The sequence below is a fragment of the Sinohyriopsis cumingii genome, chromosome 17 (genome assembly GCF_028554795.1).
Source record: "Sinohyriopsis cumingii isolate HCF-2022 chromosome 17, ASM2855479v2, whole genome shotgun sequence".
NCBI lineage: Eukaryota > Metazoa > Mollusca > Bivalvia > Unionida > Unionidae > Sinohyriopsis > Sinohyriopsis cumingii.
The window spans coordinates 46946807-46963631 of record NC_142977.1 but is presented as its reverse complement, the minus strand read 5'-3'; the positions used below and the strand labels follow the sequence as shown (position 1 = coordinate 46963631).

At 34.0% G+C, this 16825-nt stretch overlaps 1 protein-coding gene across 4 annotated transcripts in view; it reads right to left on the bottom strand.

The window, feature by feature from the left end:
• Positions 1-6925: 6925 nt before the first annotated feature.
• LOC149778545 (band 7 protein AGAP004871-like) overlaps positions 6926-16825 on the bottom strand; it is a 66798-nt gene continuing 56898 nt past the window's right edge. For all 4 annotated transcript variants that reach the window (XM_089939445.1, XM_089939447.1, XM_089939444.1 and 1 more), the window contains exon 8: positions 6926-15652. In XM_089939445.1, coding sequence (XP_089795571.1) covers positions 15431-15652 — 222 coding nt within the window. In that variant the 3' untranslated portion in view covers positions 6926-15430. The remainder of the gene's footprint in view (positions 15653-16825) is intronic.

Below are 16825 nucleotides of genomic sequence, written 5' to 3'. Positions count from 1 at the left end.
CATAATCATCATCATTTCCAGTTTCTTTGTCATTTTCCTGTTCAAATCTAATTTCATTTTCTGTTTCTGTTTCCATTGTTTCTTCTTCGATTGTTTCCTCCCTTTTCTTTTTGGTTATGGTTTCCTTCCTCTTTGACACATTTTTCCTTTCTTCTATTATATAATCTTCATTTCTTCCTGTTTCGCCCTCCTGGGGTGATTCCGATCCTGTGGCTGCTTTTCTTTTTATTCTCAACTTTGGTATGGGCGTGGATGTTAGAGGCTGAATTCCTATTAAGTCATTCCCATTATGGTTATCCTGTTCCTCTTCCTCTGATAAGCATCCGTACCTATTTCTCAACGTTAGTCCCTCTTTGTTATTTGGGGTTTTTAAGGTCCCGATTTGTTTGGGCTAAGTACTTTTTGCCACTCCAGTGTCGATTTTTCTTCTCCCCTTATTTCTGTTAAGTCCATATCCGTGAGTGAGCTTGCCGTTACTTCCTTATTTTGCTCTTTTTTCAGTTCTGACTTTTTTTTATGAGTTTTAGTATCGGATCGGGTTCTTGCCTGTTACGATTTAGTGGTGCAGCTGCCACCCTACTTGCGTACGTATCCCTGTTGGTTGTGCCTTGCGCTGTTTGTTCTACGCCTGGGCAATCACGTGGTTCATGTCCCGTTTGAAAACATCTGTGGCATCTCCGATCTTGCTCAGCTCCTCTATACCAACTTCTGAGTTTGAACCCCATGACATAGAAAAAAGGGGTATTTTCTTTGCATCATCTTTTTGCACATAAATAATTCTGTTTCCGGATTTGATCGGCGCAAAACCCCAAATTGTTGCCATCTTGTGGGTTACGACCTTCGCTCCGAATTTCTTTTCAACTTTAGAACAAGTTGATCTGTATCCACTTCGAATGGAAGTCCCACTATATGAATCTCTGTTAACTTTGGCTCGATATTCCTTGTAAAGGGTTCTGTCTCCTTTACCACTGCTCTCATCCCTTTTATTTCTATTTCCGTCATTTCTAATAACGGAGTTCGATCTTTTGTGTATATCACATATTTGTTCAGTCATCCATTTTGAAGCGCATCTATCTTCCCGATCTCCACACCCATGACATGCAATGCCAGCAGCATTTCCGCTTGACTTGGTGCTTGTGCGGCTCCTTCAAAATCCAAAGTCTGACATCCTGGTGGATGGTGTACAAGTAGTCGTCTATCTTCTGCACTAGTTCTGAAGTACTGGTTCAGTTTAGATCTTGTCATTACATTTCTTTCCTTCATGATTTCCATTGTAGTAAGACAAAGGCTAAATCTCTTCATTAAAGTTCATATAACATAATTCCTTGAAATAACGGGTACACACCACTGTATAAAGATTCAATTTATATACAGTTATTGTAATTTCAATACTAGGGCGGTCGTGTTATAGTAAGTCTCTTGAAATAGAGTAGCACTAATCCCCTTGAGTTGAGTTGAGTACTTCTCAAACCTACCTTTGGCTGACCGTCCAACAAAGTTAATATGAACAAAATAAACACAAATGGCAAAACTAACAATACAATAGTGCAAAGTTTCCCAACTGGAAACGTGCACAACAAAACCACATTTAGTGAATTTACAGAAAAAATATATAATAATACAAAAAAAAAAAAAAAAAAACTTGCCTTCTCACTAGACAGTTTGCCTTGCTCGCATCATTTCGATACGTGCCACGATAGCTAATGTAGGTCAGAGCACACACAAAACACATCTGTTCTCCACGACGAGCAATCCTGAATCCATTGTTCGATCTATTGATTTACGTGATATTAAAACAACTAGTACCAAGAAAAGGAAAGACTGCAATTTATAGAGCCACTGATAAATTTCCATGCAAACACGTGCACGAGCTTCTACGCCAAACGATATGTCGGACAATGCACTTGAAGAATCATAATTTTTATCCTAAAACTCAGATTTTGATATACTAAGATCAAACGTTGTTTATTTATATGTCATTGTTTTTGTTATTAGTGAACGCCATAACATCTGTGCTAAATTGTAACTTCCTTTTCATAAAAGCTTACACGACTTACTCAAAACCCTGGCTGCAGCTTAATTACCTTGATACCACATTTAGTAGATTATTTAAATATGAAGATCAAAGAAGTTACCTGGCTGTAATTAAGTCCTATTAACACTTGATGGGAGCAATAGTGAACACCAGAACATTTTTTTTCTTTATGGCAGCAGACAGACGCACCCCTACTTATAAAAAAAATAAAGTTGTTTTATATGTGTATATTTTCCCCAAAGGTATGTCGTTTGTTTACTTTATAAAAGATTTTTGAACAAAATTTTTCAAAATTTTGTCGGGGTATTTATGTATTTCCCTAGTGTAATCTATAGGGTTGTTCATCCTAGTCCGGTTTTTTGTCACCTTACTCGAAATCCCTCCCCATAATTTCAAGTTGACCTTGGCTAGAGGAAGGGACAGCCACTAAATCAAATTATCCATGTTTTATTATTATATTTTCTTATTGGATACAATCCATCCAATGATAATTTGTCATTGTTTTATTATTTTAAATTTAATTTGGGATTTTTATTTTAAATTTAATTTGGAATTTGGGCGAATAAATGGTGTATTATATTTAAACGACAAATAAACCATATTGTTTTGTATGATTGATGATGTGTGTCGTTTCTCGCATTACCATTATACTGAGACAGGCTGTACTCGAGTGAGGGTCCATACTTTATTTAATTGTACTTCTTCCGACTGGAGCAGGCCGTCTCTTTAACTATTTAGAATAATGCCAAAGAATTCAGATCACAAGGGACACTTAATGATATTTTTGATCATTTTAAAGTAAAATGAAGAACGTGGTGTGATGCTGATGAATTTCTATAAATGTCCGATATTTCCATTATTGTGGGGCGAAATGTCCTGGACCGAAACGTCCATGGGGCGAAACGTCCATGTACCATGTTGGGCGAAATGTCCATTGAAGTGGGGCGAAATATCTTGGGCCGAAACGTCCATGGGGCGAAACGTCCAGGTACCTTTGGAAAAACTGCATGGCATGGGGGCTCTTTGATTTAAAGACATGGCAGAAAGTGATGACAGTAAAAGGTTTTTACGAATTCAGGACACGGTAGACTATTGTTGCAGATTTAGCAGATCAGACAGAAATTATGAAGATTTGATATTGAATATAAGTAGGAAGTATTGATCTGAAAGCTATTTTTAATTTTATTTTTATACCCACTACAAAATGATTATTTGTTTCAATCGCTACTTTTTATTGAAGTTAGTGTTATAACTTATGGTGTTTTATACTTTAAATCACAAAAGAATTTCATTTTTAAAAATGTATTCATTGAAATCAATTGATTACTAGTGAGGACAACATAAATGTTTTTATTTATTTAATTGGTGTTTTGATATGGTATCTTTCTCATGCTACCTGCGTAATATTAACTCAGTAATTGTATTCGTAATTAGTGTAATTTTAGATTTATTTTATTGTATGTGTATGGTAATTAAATTATTAAACTGCAAATCGAGACAGACTATGATTAGTATTTTTACATATTTTGATTAAATTTTACCAATCATATATTATCTTTTTCTTAAATTTAGTCAAGACATCGTTCCTTTATCATGATAACATGTCAATAAATTATGCTCGGTGATTTTGCTCTAGTTTGTCTTTGTTCCCATTTGATGGTGGGGGGTGTCTTTTTGCTGGGAACAGGGACTTTTTTGTTGTTCTAATAGTATTGGTTGCCCACATTCGGGTTTAAGATAGAAACAAATAGCAACATAAAGATAGAAATTGTATTAAAACTCAGTCTTTATCTGTTTTGTTTCGCAAAACTATATATAGAAACACCGTTCATTTCTCATGATTGACAAAATGTGGATCTTACTGATCTATCTTTAAAAATAATTGCTTCTCCTTTCATGATATGATAACTATGATAAACTATTTGTAGAAACAAGCTATTTTGTGCATAGCCAAAATTTTGAAGCTGTGGTACCACGTGTATTTTTTAAGCAGCTACCTTATTATCATTGAGGCAGTTTTAGCTCTTAACTTGCGCTATCTTTATAAACAAAAGATGTATTGCAGTATCTTTATAAAAGAAAGATGTATATCACGGGTAGCACGGAGGTAACACTTTGGACATGATACTAGACATGGATGTGGGAAGTTCTTAAACATTGGTGGGTCCAACCGTGAATATAAAGTCATAAATCGCTTTCGCACTTCTCAGTACCAACCTTTTCTGCAAATATGTTTCTCTTCAAGAATATCAAGGTAAACTTGTTTACTAAATTCAAAGCTGTATTTTTCATTGGCGTTTTCACGTTTACGCTACTGCTTCCTTTATTAAAATGTGCTACCTAAGCCGTTCCTAAAAAAAACAAAAGAAAACAAATCCAACAAATGGAACTTGATAACAGATGAGTAAACAGTCCTTTGCGGAACCACGTTAGTGAATTCATTTAACACAAAATTCACATCTAACTGGTCGACATGTTCCTTGTGGATATGCATTATCATGCAGTGATTAAGAATCGGTTGGCTGATTGTTGCTCTTAACCAGGATTTCAGGCATCTCAGAACACCGAAGGAATGTTCACTGAGCACATTGGTGGAAGGATCAATAAGGATGAGACGCATAAGTTTGATACATTCTCGTTAATCGTTTTGCGGCGTCCTTCTTTCTCAATTAACTTCAAGTCATTTTCCATAGGTTGGAGGCTTGTAGCTCTGTTGTATCTGTAGTATATTCTGCAATTCATTTTTTCTCCGTCTCCTTTGTGAAACTAATCCCATCTACACAGATGGTTTGTCCACAAAACACATTTCTTCTTCTGAGAAGCACGTATTCGTCTCTATAATGTTTTCTTAGTATCATCAGCTTCTAAGATAACAGCCGAAGTTTTTCAAATATGAATACAATATTCCTGTTCGCTATTTATAAACTCAAAACGTCACCAATGCTTTACAAAATCCGATAGTTTGACTTCGATTATCTACGTATACCAGTTTGACTTCGATTATCTATATATATACCCAAATGTCTGACAGTACTTTATGGGTCAGTAAATGTTTTTGTTTTTTTACAAGGGTTACAATTCCCTAAAGATTTTTGTAATTTGTATTTATTCATAGTATGAAGTAGTGCTTCTTTAGCTCACATCCATCAAGATATATTTGGCATAGGAAAAATCGAATGAGCTACATTCTGTTTTCTTATTTGTGAACATCTAACAATTTTATCAAATGATTTACATTAGATGTACAATCACGCGATCATAACTTAATAACCCTATACATATAAAATCCTTTTTCATATATTACATCTTACCTGATTAACTGAGAAGCTACAGTGACTCAGTGGTTAGCGACCTGAGCCATCTACTGTGGTTTGTCCTTTAGCAAGGCACTTTACTCCAATCACCTCGGTACTAAATAACCTACTTGTGCTGCCGTGCCATTAAGAACCAAACCAAGCGTACGCCTTGGATGCGGGAGGTCGCTGGAACGAACCCCGGCCGAGACAAACAAAAACATAAAAATGGTACTAGCATCTGCCTCGCTTGACGCTCAGCATTAAGAGGTTGGTGTTATGACTGGTCGGCCTTGTGTCAGGATAATGTGACGGGGGGGGGGGGACATCATGGTACATGTCTGCGGCATGATAGACATCACAATAAACTGACACGCTGCAGACATCGTAGCAATACGACTCAAAAACTGTTAAAGCTATGTTAAAAATCCAAATCACACACAGACACACACACACACACACACACATTCACAGAGCTCCGTTAGTCCTACTGAGTTGTTACGTACCATAAGCCCTTGGCTTGCAAATAAAAATATAATCAGTGAGACAGTCAAAAGCTTTGGATAAATCCATCAGGACTGCAGCTACATATTGGTTTTCATCAAGAACCTTCCTCCAGTATTCAAGCAGATGTAACAGAGTGGTCTGGCATCCATGCTCATTACGAAAATACCCAAATGTTTGTTACAAATGTTCTCAAAAAATGATTCTAACTGGGCCACAGTTGATTTCTCAAACAGTTTGGATATGACAGGCAAAATGCTGACAGGTCTATAGTTACTATAATCATGAGAATTATTCTTTTTGATAATCAGTACTACGTAAGAGTCCTTTAGACTATCAGGAAAAATATTTGATTGTAAATTTTCGTTAATTAGATCTGTAATAGGTGCCCCAGATTTTAACAGTACAAAAGGCCCTGATATTATTATTATTATTGCATGAAAAGGTCCAACCAAAGTTATAAACAAGTTATAACATTTATATCTGTATTATACATGATCAGCTGTGTATAGAACAGTCATTTTACCCAATGAACTGACACATTCACAATGATGTTAGCTTGAAAACAAAAGTATGACAAACATCCTTTAAACTTGATCCACTGCAGAATGTGATACAGTAGATGGAGCTATGTATTCAACAAACGCTTCAACCTTTGTGGGCCCATATTCAGCAAACTCCTCAGCCTGAGTGCACCTCAAATACAATTTTGAATTCTTCTATACAATCAAACCCACTTTATTTTTCTTTTTTTCTTCTCCATATTTAACAACATTATTGAACTCATTAAATATATGCATATTAGTTTCTTCACTACTGAGCTTGAGTGCTGAAGCTGAGGAGTTTGAGGAATACACAGCCTAACACCTAAATCATACAATTTTAATATCGATCAAACTCAAGACCTTACAAGAATTCTGAAGGTTGACTGGTCAGTTACTGTATACTGACCAATACGATGTCAGAGTGTTTTGTTGTCTAAGAATTTGTTCAACCTTATGGCCTGGGTCTCCAGTGATTGCAGCAGAGTATACATTATACACAAGAAATATAACAGCTTAACATTCAGTGAATTAGTTATTTAACTATATACTTTCTGAGTTTTAAATACTTTATTGTCAGAAATGAAAACTGTATATTAGACAACCAATATCATATTAATATCATCAAATATATTTTGTAACAAATATATACAATATACCAAGTACACTGTACATATATAACATCATGTAAATACATAAATATTAAGGCATGATTATTGCACAAATTATACAAAATGCAAAACAGAACAACATTGATTAGCAAGAAACATGAGTAATTTTATTTTAAAAAATACCTTCCAAACAAGAGCCATTATAGAATGCAATGGTGTTTTTCCCATTTACAGTATTTCTCACATGATAAGCCCAAACTTGTAAATATGATGTGGGGGGGATGTAGCAGAAAGAGATACATAAATGCCATATTATTGAATACAAGTATTTCTTTGATAAAAAATTGCCAAAATTTCATTAACCATTCGGAATGAGCTTATCATCAAACATGGGCAAAGAATTATGGGAAAATATAATATTATGAAGATTATGTAATTAGTTAAGTTTGACCTATGGAAAATTTGATTTGCTGATGGTAGTAGTCAAGAAAGCTCAGAGGATTGGCTTACTTGCACTTCCCATGAGAATTATGCAGGTTCAAAATCTGCATAGACCAGGGCAGGTTGGTTGCCACTGTGTGTCTCTAGGTGAGGCATTGTTTCTCCCCATGGCCATTGTAAGAAAATATATTATGAGATCACACACTACATATCTTGGCATTGTTCACAGCTAAGAGACATGTTCAAGCAGTGAATACATGGTTTACCTATTAATATTCAATAACGTTTATCAATGATTAAGCCGAAGGTAAATAATAAGATTGTTCCCTTGGAGACTGACATTGAGAAAATTAAAACATTGGAGGAAAATTGTCACTTTAAATCTCAGCATGAACAATTAAAGAGAAATCTGAAAAATGAAATTATGTGAAGGGATCAAAGATTAAAAAAAACTGATGGCATTTTTTAAAACATTATAGCCTGGATCAAATATACAAGAACACTAATTTATGTTGGCAAGTATTATGGTTATTGTTGCTGTCTCAACAGTAATGATTATGATGATGATTTTTGGTGATACTGATTATGACAATGATTGTGGTGATAATAATTATCTCTCGTTATTGTTATAGTAATAACTACAGTTCAGTTGTATTATTATTATCAGTGGTTGTGATGGTGGTAGGTATTCTTGCTATTACTTTGAAGTATATACAGTATATACTGTATCTGTTATTCATAATGTTGTTGTGGTACAGGTTACGATTATATAGAGGATATTTGCTTACGATGAGTGAATAATGGAAATAGTTCATTTAGTGGGTGAAACACTCAGTGTCTAGAAATATATCTATTATTCTCTTGATAGAAAACAAATTTTCTTTTTATTTTATGCTTAAACATACTGGATAGCAAGATGTACAGTGTGTAGTCTGTAATAGAGACTTAAGTAGCAGATTTATTACCAAATCCTGTGTGATGTCCGTGGTTTACCATTAATATTATGCTGTGTTTTGTGATTATTGTTACACACACACAGACACACACACACACACACCAATCCCTTGATAACATGATGTAAAAAGAACCATAGACTGCACTATAAGCGAGGGTTAATATTGCCAAAAACATTAAACAGGGATGCATTCCCGCTTGCCATTGAGAAAACTGGGGTGGGGAGGGTAACAAGGCTATTTAATAGCTGAATACTCATTTTATAATTGTGCTGTGAATAATCATGTTGATAGTTTTTTTTTCTTCTAATGAACTTTCTTGGTTTCTGCATAAATTACTTTTTTATTCAAAATACCCAGCCTCTGAAAAATTAACAACATGGCTCCAAGCAGTTTTCACCAACATTATACATATTTAAGAAAAACATTGTGTACTAAATCACTGCTTTATTTTGTTGTTGATTTAATACAAAACAAGATTCCTTTTCTCAAAACCTAGAAAGATTTGTTTTGCGAAACAATCGTCAATGTCAAAACTCAATTTATTAGTAAAATATCAATGACATGATTTCATTGCAAGCAATTTGATTATCTATGTATACCCAAATGTTTGAAAGAAAATTGTGTTGTTATAAAGGCTACAATTCACTAAAGTTTATTAGAATTTGGTATTTTTTTCATATTATGTAGCAGTGCTAATTTAACTTTTCTGTTATTTGTCCACCCACCCCCCTTTATTTGATTTGATACAGAAGACATAATTAATGAGATAATACAAAGGAAGTCTGTTTTTAATAGAGTGTAACAGTGCAACAAATGCTTCCACAAATTGGTGATCAAAATAATGTAGGCACTTAACTAGGTTCTCATGGAAAACCTCATGGACATACCTGTGATAATAGATCAACATTTTTCGCATTTTTGAATACAAGAGAGCATCATTGCATTAATGATGATTACACTGAAACTGAATTTTTTAAAAATAGAACAAAAACATAAATTTTAGAGGACAAAACTTGTTCAGTTGGTATTTATTTTATAAAGTGTTGCCACCAGTAGACATCGCTGAAATTTGCATTGATCGAAATTTCAGTGAATGTTGTTTTAACAGTGTACTAAGAATGTGGTTTGGAAAGATTTAGCAAAATATATGACATCTTATTAAAAGCTGAGAATTTCCTCATGTTGAAAAAAATTCTGGGTACTAACCACCGTTTTTGATGATAAAATGTTCAATACATCAAGGTTTCATCTACCAATTTTGATCACAATTTTCTTCACGTTCAGCAAATATAGGTCAATTTTGTGGATATTTTCTATATAAACAAATGGGATATGTGCCTGACAACACAGTGGGTTTCTGAGTTATCTGCACACGATTTGTTGAAAGAATGGTGTGTATATATATATATATATATATATGATTTTTTTAAAATATCTATGACTAAACATTTACATTTACAGCTGTAATGGGAAGACATAAAGAATGAATTTCATCGTACAACTTCTGGATTACTGCCTAGAGAGGTGCTTTAAAAGTGCTGTACTGTTTCAAATTTGACAAGTACAATAAAAAGAAAAAACATTGGGAAGTGTGATTGCAGACTGTTGATGTTTCTCTAGTAACCTTTGCCATCAAAGAGTCAACATGAGTGGGAGGACCGAGAGACTATTCCTTAGCAATGAGTGACATCAATTAATGAATACATAAGTATCATCATTTCTCTTCTAACGTCTGTATAATCTGGTACCTGATTTCCAAAATGAAATTGAAGATTTACTTTTCATTATATACATTGTTGTTTTACATTAAGGAATGTTGTGGCAGGATTGGCACTGCTATCTGTGAGATAAATAGTTTCATAATCACTGTAAAAAATTGCATCAACATAGGTAAAAATAATATGGGAAGGTCTGTTTAATGGGTGAATTTTGATGACATCGCCATATCTGAATATTCCTTGCGTATTTGATCACTTATGCATCAATTCTGCACATGAATTACAAAATTAGCCATTTCTTGATAATTTATAAGAAATTTCCACAAACTTTGTTAAATCAGTGGGCTTGTTAATTATGGCAAGTAAACCTACCTTCATTAAACAATATGCCTCACCTTAACATTGTTACAAAGGATATCCTGTGCCCTAATAGATCAAATTTCTTCTGATGGTAAACAAATGCTCTTTAACAACACCCTTTACTTTACATATTACCATATACAATTAACACCAATGTTATTGGCTATTATTAGCCACATCTAGTGGTTTTTAAACCGGTGCTTCAAAATACGAGATAACTGCAAGTTTGAACATGCTATATTTGTCCAACAGTGTTTTGTACACAAAATTATAATATGTTCCTAAGCTTCAGAAACTTTCAATAATAGAAATACTTTCATAATAGAATGCAATGTACAGCACTCTCTCACTATAAGGCCCTTCGTTATAACACGGTTTATGTTATAAGGTGAGTACAGTCATGAATCCCATTACATTAACTGGTAGTAAAATCATATACATCATGTACTTCATTATAAGGCAGTCTCACTGTTAAGCAGTATATTCTATGACTCACACTAACATTATAATAAGGGAGTGCTATATGTACTTCATTATAAAGCACTCTCACTGTTAAGCAGTATATTCTATGGCTCACACTCACAACATTATAATGATGGAGTACTATATGTACTTCATTATAAGGAACTCTCAGTGTTCAGCAGTATATTCTATGGCACACACTCACAACATTTTAATGATGGAGTACTATATGTACTTCATTATAAGGAACTCTCAGTGTTCAGCAGTATATTCTATGGCTCACATTCACAACATTATAATGATGGTTTACTATATGTATTTCATTATAAGGCAGTCTGATTGTTAAGCAGTATATTCTATGACTCATACTAACAACATTGTAATGAGGGAGTACTATATGTATTTCATGATAACTTAAGGCAATCTCACTATTAAGCAGGATACCTGGTGTCTCACACTGACAACATAACAATGGAATAATGCATGCATTTCATTAAAACACATTCTAAGTATTAAGCATTATGAACTATGATTCAAGCTGACAACATTATAATGAGGAAGCACTGTGTGCACTTACCTCATTACAAGGCAGTTCCACTGCTAAGCAGTGTACTCTATGACTCCCATTGACAACATTATAATGAGGGGTATGGTATGCATTTGCTTCATTACAAGGCAGTTTCACAGTTAAGCAGTATACTCTATGACTCCCATTGACAACATTATAATGAGGGGTACAGTATGCATTTACTTCATTACGAGGCAGTTTCACTGCTAAGCAGTATACTCTATGACTCCCATTGACAACATTATAATGAGGGGTACTGTATGCATTTACTTCATTACAAGACAGTTTCACTGCTAAGCAGTATACTCCATGACTCCCACTGACAACATTATAATGAGGGGGTACTGTTTATGCTTCGTTACAAGACAATCTCATTATGGAATTGGAATCAGGATTTTGTGGAATTTGAGCCAGGGCTTGTTTTAATTTTTAAAGTCACCAGCCCTGGGCCTGTGTCAGAAAAAAAGTTTCTTTGAGCATTGATCATCATAAATGCCATAAGCCCTCTGGTATTAAAATGTAAAAATGATCATTGTACTGTTACAGCTATGTCCATTGGTCATTTCTGTGAGAACCTAGTGCACTGCAGACTGTGTTTTGATCTCAGATTTATGGACAAAATTGTTGTATTGTTACACTCAATTAAAAGCAGACCTGCTTTGTATTGTCACATTATTTATGTTTTTGTATCAATTCAAATAATGGGGATGAAAAAAAATAAAAGTTAAAAGGCATACAAAATTTCACTAATAAAACAATTTAAAAAATAAATAAATTTCACATAACAAATGTCTGCTTTTTTTTAACAAAAGGAATCTTCTTTTGATGTGCAAAAAGCAGTGACAGAATACACAATGTTTTGTAAGTACATAATGATATAAACATGTATATAATTCATTGAAACCTCTCCAAGTTACATTTATCATGATCTTTCATAAACTGGTTATCTTGAAAATAGAGGTAATTTATACAGAAATGCAGAATATTTCATCAGAAAAAGTTTATCTTTGACAATTATTCAATTATTCCTATCACAATTATAAATGAGTATTCAGCCATTGACTAGCATTGCTACCCCCCCCCCCCCATGGTTTTCTTGATGTCTTGTCGGGATGACAACCTTCTTCACTTTTCAGAGTTCCCTCTGTAATTCGCACCCTTGCTTATAGTGCGGTTTATGTTTTTCAACCCTGTTGTACATGGTCTATGTTTTTGGACCCTGTTGTACATGGTCAAAGTTTTTGGACCCTGTTGTACATGGTCTAAGTTTTTGGACCCTGTTGTACATGGTCTATGTTTTTGGACCCTGTTGTACATGGTCCATGTTTTTGGACCCTGTTGTACATGGTCTACATTTTTGGACCCTGTTGTACATGGTCAAAGTTTTTGGACCCTGTTGTACATGGTCCATGTTTCTGAACCCCATTGTACATGGTCAAAGTTTTTGGTCCCTGTTGTACAGAGTTATTGAGGGAGAAGTGTATTATTTGGACCATTAGATTTATCAATCATATATTATAGCTTTCACCTTTTTTACATTGATTATTTTAAAAAAATCCACAAAAATGTAATCTTTTCCTTCACATTTTATATCAAATTCAGCACATAAATCATAGAATTATACTCATCAAGAATATTTTTAAAACTAATCTCATATGGATGTACAAGAGTTTCTTTCAATCCTATGACTAGACTAACTTGTAGGTAGAAAAGACTAGAATAACTTGTATGAAAATAGACTAGAATAACTAGTATGTAGCACAGACTAAAGTAACTTATAGGTACACGGTTCCCATGCTTTTCTAAATATAAATTTCCAGATCTTTTCCAGGTTTTTTCCAGAATGAAATTAATTTTTTCAAGGTTAACATATGACCATCACTGAATGGAATTAAAGAACAGTTTAGATTATAAAACATGCATTTTCTGAATCTGAAGATGTTTCTCTTCCAAGACTCTCCAAAACATACATGTCAGAAAAGTTCAGCTCAAGGATTCAAACTTTTTCTTATCCGGATTTCCTCCAAATATTCCAACCCCATCATTTTTCACACTGGGACATTTAGGCCGTAGTGTGGGTTCAGAGCAATTACATATAAAAAAAATTGGAATCTGCCACCACCATAAGATGTCTTACCAGTGGGCCTAGCAAATTTAAACAATGTTATATCAACCTATACCTGCATGAAATCTAATGGAAAATTATTTATTTTCTCAAAAATGGCAAGTACTGTATTATAATCATTATGTCTTTAATCCGCTGACAGACTAGACGAAACTCTGCATAGATGAAACCTGACCCGGTACTCGCCATTTGTGTTAATAGTCACATGATTTCACAACTCTCAAACAATGACATTGGAAGTCCAATAGTCACGATAGCAACAACAGACTTCTTTTTTAATGTCGCTGTACAAAATTTCAATTATATTAAATGAAAGACTGAAACTTTTTGTAAAAGTCAGAAAGAATATATAATTCTCAACATATTTATTTCAAGAACAACTACAAGAAACATGGCCAGTTTGATTCATAAAGCAGAGTAGTCTGGTTCTCTGCTTCATATGCTCCCTGCGTGAGAGAGCATGTGAACATGGTAGTCACGTGATACAACAAAACTCCGGAAGTTGGTCTCAGAATAAATATAGAGAATTTTGTGCTCTTTTGTTTTTGTATTTTTATTACAACCAGTATACAACTTTGATCTAAAAAAATTTCTACAACATCTGAAAATGATGGTTGTGAGATTCTGTGCGCTCGTGCGACTAGCTAGTACCAGCTCAAATTTCATCAACGCATTAGTTTTATCGTCTTTCAGCAAATTAAAGATATAATGACTTTAATACTCGCAATTTCTGAGAAAATAAATAATTTTCGTATCGATTTCATGCAGGTATAACTAGATTTAACAATGTTTAAGTTTGCTAGCCCATCCAGTAAGCGGCTATGCTTTAATGCCACCATGTTGATCTCTTGTGATGCTAGACTGGTTTTCATACCTTCCATGTAAAAAAATATACAGGTATCGAACTGTCTGTAAAACAAAAAGTCTACCAGAAGAATCTAATCCACTGACCATTTGGATTGTCTCAACAAATTTATTTATGGCAAGCACCCAAATGATTCATAATGCAACCTCCTAATATTCTGGTTAGAACTCGATAAATTTAACTCACGATCAGTTCAGTTATGACTCAATTACATAACTGTTTCAGATGTCAAGTCAAATTCCCAGGCCTTTCCCAACTTTCATCAATATTTGCAAAATTCAAGGACTTTTCATGGTCGGGAAAAAATTATAATTTCTTTCAACTTTTTCCTGACTTCCCGGTAGTGTGGGAACCATGTAGGTAGAATAACTTGTAAAATAGACTAGAATAACTTGTATCTAGAATATACTAGAATAACTTGTATATAGAATAGACTAGAATAACTTGAATGTAGAATAGACTAGAATAATTTTTATGTAACACAGACTAAAGTAACTTGTATGTAGCACATACCAGAATATCTTGTAGAATAGACTAGAGTAACTTGTATCTAGAACAGACTAGAATAATTTGTATCTAGAATAGACTAGAATAACTTGTATCAAGAATAGACTAAATTAACTTGTATCTAGAATAAAACAGAATAACTTTCAGGTAGCATATACTAGAATAACTTGTATTTACCTTAATATAGAAAAGAAAACTATTGCTAACAATAATTCATACAAATTTACATAATAATAGGATAATTCTTTGACATTCATCCAATTACTGATTTACAGCATTTCTTCTTTTGAGAAACCCCCCAACTTATTACAAGTTCATTGAATGTACTACACTATAATCCAAGAATGCTGTCACTGAATATACATATTACGCTTCTATGAGCAAAAAACAATAAGGCTAGTTTAACCCACTGTACAAATCAAATCCTTCTCTTGACACTGCTATCAGAAATTGGTACTCTGCCGAGGACCAGATCTTGCTCCACTCACAAATGACTGTAGCAGATCTATGGGCAGGGGGAAGATAATTGTAGAATTTTTCTCAGCAGAAATCGTATTTAGAGTCTGCAGGTAACGTAACTGGAGTGCTGCAGGGGCCTCCGCAATGATATCAGCAGCTTCCTTAAGGGCACGAGAAGCTTTTTGCTCACCCTCAGCAGCAATCACCTTAAATAATAAAATATCCAATCAAAAACAACAATCATAGCAATAAGCAAGATAAATAATAAACATATAAGTAAAGACAATTTATAAACAGACAAAGAAATGAGATCACATACTGCTCATAACTTTTTTTGTAAATCCAGTTGCATTTGAGAACAAGTGATGTGTCCTAAGTTTTCATATAACCAGATTTTAATTTTGTTAAAATGTAACATGTCATACAAGAAACAAAAACAATTAGCATAAATCAATCTACACAAAAAAATGCATCCAGTAGTGTTTAACATGTCAGAGTAAATGTGACTCCAGGCATTTTTATTTTGATACAAAAAGATAAGCTCATTCTCAGTTGGACATTGTTCGATTCTTTATTTGCACTGGCCACCTTTGGGACCTCACAACACACTTTTTGAGTCTCCAAAAAATAGAGTCAACACTGTCTGGGAATATGTCAGGTATGCAAAAATTATTAGCTTTCTTTTGCAAACAGCCACATTCTACAATATAGTAAAATGGTATCTGTGTAACACAAGTTACATCCTCTGAATAATATTAAGCAGACAAGACATAAATCCTAGAATACTCGGCACACAGTCATAATATAATAATGTCCCAAAGCTGCAGCTGAATACAGTTACTTATTTAAAAGCTGCATGGCTAAAAAAAAAATGTATGACCAATTCTTTCATTATTTATCACAATTTGTGAAAAATGATGCCTGTCTCAGCAATTCATAGGCTTATCTAAGTAATGTCTCTTGAACAAGAGGCTCAAGTGTGCGTTAGATTGCTCATCTGGCTGACATCTGCCTAAAAGCAAGAGCGAATGGCTAACAAATCTGGGTCAATGGGATGCTTTCTGCAGACATTTCTTCCAGAACTGTTAAATACTTATGTTATATAAGTAGTAGTTTCACAGTTTAACAAGATTTTATTCATACATTCATATTTGATAGCACATCAGTTCCATTTGCCCATTTCTGAAAGACTCTCTTGCACAAGGATGCTGTCAAAGTTGCTCAAATTTTGTTAAGCAGTTTTTTTCCTTTATAAATGATTCAGACCTGCCAACTCTTACGATTTTGCCATAAGTCTTATGAAAATTACTCTTAAAATATGGACTTACGACATGCAAGCAAAAATTGTGGAAAAATTATCGTTGCAAAATACGGATAAC